The sequence below is a fragment of the Cynocephalus volans genome, chromosome 12, assembly GCF_027409185.1.
Source record: "Cynocephalus volans isolate mCynVol1 chromosome 12, mCynVol1.pri, whole genome shotgun sequence".
Classification (NCBI taxonomy): Eukaryota; Metazoa; Chordata; class Mammalia; order Dermoptera; family Cynocephalidae; genus Cynocephalus; species Cynocephalus volans.
Window position 1 is genome coordinate 99,455,420 of NC_084471.1, and position 6,209 is coordinate 99,461,628.

A 6,209-nucleotide genomic window follows, 5' to 3' on the forward strand; every position below is an offset into this window, starting at 1 on the left:
ATTCCTAGAATAAATAATTTACTTTTACACCTTAACCACATTTTTTAAGAGAATTTGGAATTACAGAAATTATTTTTGTAAATCTGACTTTAAAATACCTTGTCTAAAATTTTCTTTAAGTAAAAATATTATCTTTGCTTTGTCGATATGGGGGCCCCAAACCCTCAAATTTGGTGTTAGATTAACTAGTTTTGGGATGTATAGATTATAACCAGGATATTTAGAAATTGAGAAATTTGTATATGATGACCAGTTTAATTTGATGAATACCTACCTAAATTAGGGTGAAATGCACACCAATTTCTTAACGACCATATCTTTGAATATTTTGGACAGGATTTGTAGATCATCTGAACAATTGCATTAATTCCTGACAACACTTTGGATGTGTAAATACAGATTTCAGAGAAGTCACCGTGTTACTTTCATTTTCAATCCTGCAAATGTGTGATCATTCTACACTTATGTAAAGATTTGGGGTTCTGATACATTCATATCCTAGAAGACATAAATATTTTAACTAATGGAGACTTTGACAGTCTTGTTTATATGAAAATGTGGCTTTTCCACTTTGTCCTCTTATACAGAAGTAAGTGGAAAATAATGACTATTCACTACATTCGGACTCAGAAAAAACCACCACCTGAGTTGTGGGTCTAAATTATTTAGATATTTGTTACTTCACGTTATATTTGTATAAATATGACTAGAATGCCAGATAAAACACCTCAAGCTTAGTAAAGCACATTACAGCTCAACTCAGTGACTAGCTATGGAAGTTTTCTTTATTGATTGCTTGATATGTAACAATAATTGGCATCTTTTTCACACATTACAAAAAATTATACTTGGCTCAGTATGCAACCTCATAAGCATAGCCATATTATTTAACAGAAAAGAAGAAAAACCTATTCTACCCAATACAGCATTTACAAATGCACAAACATGCCACTTTGGCTTGTATATTGTCTAGATTAAAAAAAAAAAAAAAATCTCTTTTTAACATAAATAAGTTAGTATAATTTTTCAGTGTCTTTACAGAGTTATGTACACAGGTACACTTCAAATAGTTTTGTTTGTTCCATACACATACACAGGCAATGAAAAAATACTGTTTAAAGATGTAGTATCCATTTCACTTATTCCACAGTGTGCTTTTCTCTACATGTGCCTTTCTTTAAAAACACCACTTTCCTCTGGGCAAATTAACAAACAGAATGAGAAGCTTTAAATTAAAAATTATTTCATTCTTTTAAATGCGAAGTTACTTACAGATCTTTAAAAATATCCAGGAAATTAGAATTATTTTGACTGTGTTTACACAGCACAAAGGGAAAAGAAAATTAAGAAATTTTGTCAACAAATTTGATAAATGTAGATGCTGAATTCTGAGCATTCAGAACTCCCCCATACACCCCAGATTTTTGCCCAGAATTACCTGGAGTGATTACTGAACTGCTGAATAATTAACTGGTAAATTCCAACTTTAAGGGAGACTAGGGGAGCACTAAGAAGGACATTTTTGTTGTTGCTGTTTTTTGAACAGAAAAAATAAAAAAAAGCCATTTGCTGCTACATAACGGAATCATCAGAACTCCCAAATGAGAATACGATTCTTGTAAAAATAAATAGTAACTATTTGTAGCCAGTGTTCAAATTTTGGTAATTTTTAAAAAGAAGTATCAGTTCTCACTGAAAGGGACATTACATCTTTAAAGAAAACAATTCAAACCCTTTCCTAAAATTGCTTCTCTTCATGCAAGTCAAATATTTTTCTCCTTGCTGTAAGTCAAAGCAAACTCTTCATACCCCCCCCATGCCAATTCCTCAACCCCACCCTGCCCTCCCTTCCCCAAAGTTTATGTGCTACATAAATGGTAAAAACTATTTACACAGGTAGTACAATGAAGCAAATAAGGAAAAACCTAATTGCACAATGCTACATCCAACGCTTTTAGAGGCAGATCATTTAAGAGTGCCTAAGATTTTAGTGTTATTGTGTTGTTGCTTCTCAGTGCTTATACAGGATGTCCATTCCATGGAGTCAGCGATATGTATTTAAATTGTTTCATGTATATCTTCCTTGCTTCATCAAGCCATGATGTATCTGATAAACAAGGAAACATATTCTGAATTCTGCAAAAGAAATGAGAAGGAAAGAATTAGGGGGAAAGCACTAGAGTAACATTACCAATAAAGTACAGGAATTATTTTGTCACTATCTTAGTTGGGAAATACCTGAGTGATACGGAAAAAAAAAGTATGTACTAAAAATTTGATGAGTATAGTCATCTCCACCTAACATTCTCTTACTTTTTTTTTTTCTCCTCTATGTTGTATACTTTTGTCTAAGGCAGTGGTTCTTAATAGTGGACAATCTTGCCCCCCACGCCCCAAAGGACATTTGGTAATGTCTGGAGTCAATTTAGGTTGTCACAACTGGGGGAGGGGGACTGCTACTGGCATTTAGTGGGAGAGGCCAGGGATATTGCCAAACATTCTACAATGCACAGGACAGCCTCCCACAACAAAGAATTATTCGGCCCAAAATGTCAACAGTGCAGAGGTTGAGAAAACCTAGTCTAAAGAATCTGGGTCAAAGATAGTGAGAAAGAAAAGAAAATAAGAAAATTAAACAATCACAAGTAGCATAATTTTCTAAATTTGAAAAATAATTGGAAATACCATATAAAGGCCCTCCAAAGGAAAATTCTATGAACATCATTTTTTGAAATATTCTGATTTCTTATTCATAGGCAGAATACACATGTGAATGCTTTTGAATAGCTCCTTACTACTAATTCCAGTATTCTTTGAACTGGCAATATTACTAAGAAATGTCTCTGCATGTCAGAAGAGGCCAGATCAAAATCCAGTAGGTGTGATTCACATGGTTCATCTGATGAGCTGAGCTCAGGTCACAAACCATTAAGAGCTGCAGGTGTTAAGGTTGCTTCAGGAAAATTTTTCATCCAATTTTCCCACTTCATATAGAGCTGTAATACAAGGGTTCTATAGTGCCGTTTTGTATAAGCTCTGAAAAATATCAGATATATGTGAAGAATTCATATATATGACATTACGATTTAAAAACACAACCAACCTGAATCCCACCTTTGTCCCTACGGTCCTTATTTTTAAATTTTTATACATGATGATTTAAAAAATTAACATTTCTTAAGATATCTTTATATGCTAGGCTATAAGTGTGCCTTGGGGGGGGAAAGGTCACAGTCCTTGTCTGCAAGCTTACAAACTGTTAATATTATGTAGTTTGATCATTACAGATAGCTAACCCATGTAAATTTGAGGACTGAATTATTCAAATTAGCTATTCACTAATTTGATCAGATTTTAGTACATGGAAAAATCTCCACTTCCCTCATGCTGGGTACCTACCCTCGCCAGTCCTGATATCTAATATCCATTTCCCCTACAAATATCCAAATCATCCTGTTACAGCTCGGCTGATGTGTTTTTGGATTGCTTACTCTGGCAGAGTTAATTTAACTTCTGCTTTGCAACTTCAGTGTTATCAGAAATTCTGTAGGAACTTTAGTATTTCTGAGCTTTCTATTTTGGTTTTTGAAAATATGCAGGTTCCTTCCTTTTCTCCCCAAAACTTAGCAGAAAGTGACAGTTTACAAAAATGAAGACAAAAGAATACAACATACCAACTTACTCACATTTCTAACTCCTTGCATAACCAAATGTGAACTATTCGAACTTAAACTTCCCCTCAAAATTTAAATTTAATCATGTATTTGCCATTTTCCTATGTATGGCTCAAAATCTGTTACTGACTCAACTAGAACCTCTGGGAAATGAATTCTCATGAAGGGGGCTGAGAAGTACTCCAGCTCTTGTTCAGGTGGGGAAACAACTATGGTTCCCAACATGTTTTAGTGGGACACACAGGGAAAATGACCTTCCTATCGATGGGGCCTTGGTTACAAGTACTTGCCTGAGACATTTGCTTGCTCTAGTTGTTTCTGTTTCAAGGGAAATTGATCTGGGGACGTAGAAACTTTGAAGAATTAGTGTCCCCACAGTGATTCCTAGCCTTCCCCGTTGCTACTTTTTTTGACCTCGAAAAATACAAACTAAGCAAAACCCCTCAAGCTCCTAATTTGCCTGCAACCTATAAGATCGGGTATGCAGGGGCTTGAAGGCCCTGGGTTCCTGCGGCCCCGGTGGCCCAGTTTGGGTGTCAGGTATGCGCTTTTACTGATCAACCCACCAAGCTGTTTACGTCTGATGTCTTCTGAGCCCTGGCTTCTTGGGCGTCTGCTCCACAGAACCGGCATTCGGGGAACTGTCTGAAACATTTTCTTCTGTTCTGTTGGCTCTTTTGTTTTGAGGAGAAGAATCTAAAGGCAAAGGAAAAAATTTAAAAGGATATACACAAACAATCTTTATTAGAAAAAACAATGGCTGACAGAAGTTGGCCCAATAGTCAGGGGATGAAAAACCCACCACCTCCACCCACAATCCTGGATCAGTCATCCCCCGTGGCCTTTGAGGGCACAAAATGAGGTTGTTTTCACATAACAGAAAGTGTATTCTCCGCCCCAAGTCTCTCTCTCCATCGCCAAGAAGGAGACCGTGGGTAAACATCCCAAAGTTGTCACATACCTACGGCTGGCTAGCTGGGAGGAACTGCGATGTGTTAAGTTAGGGAAATGACCAGATTTTATAATCTCCGGCTCCTGACTTAAAAATCATAGACAAGCAGTCAGCCAAGTAGCATTTAAAGACTAAGACTAATAAAGTTCGCTCCCCAGAAGCTAAATCTGGATGCGCTGAAAAACAAGCTGAGGTTACTACCCTCGAGCAGGCGAAGCGGGGGGCCCCGAGAGACACTTTACGCTCCTGCAAGAGTCTTTACCGTCTGCCGCGGGTCGCTTCCTGATCCCAGCGCACGGCTCCGCTAAGCCCGTCTGGCTGTCCGACGGGTCAGTCTTCTGGTCAACCGCATGCGTGTCCTCGGAGTTTGCCTGAGACCCAATTAAAGACACCGCCTGGCGGTTCCCGCTGACATCCTGGCTCTCCTGCGCCGGCACCTTGCAGGCGCCCTTGGGGGGCCGCGGGGGTCTGTAGTAAAACTCAGGCAAGCTGCCCTGCTCCACCTCTTGCCACTCGTACTTGCCCTCCAGGGGCTTGTGATTCTGAAAATCGAAATTCCACTTGCGCTGGCTCGCTTCTTCCATGTCTCTGCAGTGCTTCTCCAAGTCCCGGGCCAACTCCTCGTGATTCACCGGGCCGAAGAGGTTTCTGCAGGCGGAGGGCTTGGGGTGCTCCGCCTGTCTGGCGTCCATCCGCTCCAGGCTCGGACTCCCGTTAGTCACCCGCACGTTTGACATCTTCCTCCCGGGTCTGGCCGACCGCCTCTCTCGCGCTCTCGAAAAACAAAACCGGACAAAACAACCGGCCCCGACGCAGCGCGAACCCCTCCGAGTCAAGAGAAACCCACAGCGACGAGTCACAGCGCGAGCTTCAGGAGCGCGCAGGGGCTGGGGAGGCGGGAGCGGGGAAGCCCGGGCCAGGCAGCCGCGAGTCCCCGCCGCCGCCGAAGTGCACGGGCGAGCGGGAGGGCGGGGACGGGAGGGGAGGAGGCAGGAGCGGGGCAGAGCCGGCCCGAGTCCAGGCTGGTGCAAGCCCGCGGGCGCCGCGAACCCAGCCGCCCTCCAAACCTTGCCGCCGTCGAGGTCGCGGAGCCGGGAGCAAGCGCGGAGAGGGGAGGGGGAGAAAAACACCCCGAAAAGACGAGCCCCCTGCTTTAGTGGCCCAATATGGCGGTGGAAGGCAGGCTGACGAAGGAGAAAATGATTGACACGGCAAGTCTATTTAAACAGAGCCCGAGATCCATTGGTTGCGGCGCCGGGAGCCGCCCCGCCGAGGCTGGCGAGCGCGGCCTTAAGGTGGCCCCGGCGCGGTCCCGACGCCTCCCCGCCTCCCCGCGCGCGCCGCCTCCCCGAGCGCCGCCCGGAGATTGGCTGGTCGCGTGACTGCTGAAGGTGCACGGCTGCCAACAAACCTGCTCGGGCTGGCCTCGGAGAAATTAAAAATAAGACAAACTAGCCAAACGGCCGGGAAGCTGGGGAGGGGCCTGCGCGGCGGGCCAGGCGGGGCCGGCGGGGCCTGGGCTTCTGGTCCCCGCGGGCTGGCTGGCGCGCGGCCGCTCCCGAGCCCCAACCTCCCGCTCCTCG

At 43.3% G+C, this 6,209-nt stretch overlaps 1 protein-coding gene across 1 annotated transcript; it reads right to left on the minus strand.

Annotated features, from left to right (window-relative positions):
• Positions 1 to 774: 774 nt before the first annotated feature.
• Positions 775 to 5,807, minus strand: CDKN1B (cyclin dependent kinase inhibitor 1B). The gene is made up of 3 exons (XM_063075511.1): positions 4,889 to 5,807; positions 4,241 to 4,370; positions 775 to 2,136 (listed from the first exon to the last, which is right to left on the minus strand). The coding sequence occupies exons 1-2, from the start codon at positions 5,361 to 5,363 to the stop codon at positions 4,249 to 4,251; spliced, it is 597 nt and encodes a 198-aa protein (XP_062931581.1). The 5' UTR covers positions 5,364 to 5,807; the 3' UTR covers positions 775 to 2,136; positions 4,241 to 4,248.
• Between the last annotated feature and the right edge of the window lie 402 nt (positions 5,808 to 6,209).

What these genes read in the sequence shown, in the direction of transcription:
- CDKN1B (XM_063075511.1), bottom strand. Translation starts at nt 5,363, where the DNA reads ATGTCAAACGTGCGGGTGACTAACGGGAGTCCGAGCCTGGAGCGGATG. An exon ending in GAAGCGACCCGCGGCAGACG is followed by an intron (nt 4,371 to 4,888) that starts GTAAAGACTCTT and finishes CTTTGCCTTTAG; the next exon opens with ATTCTTCTCCTCAAAACAAA.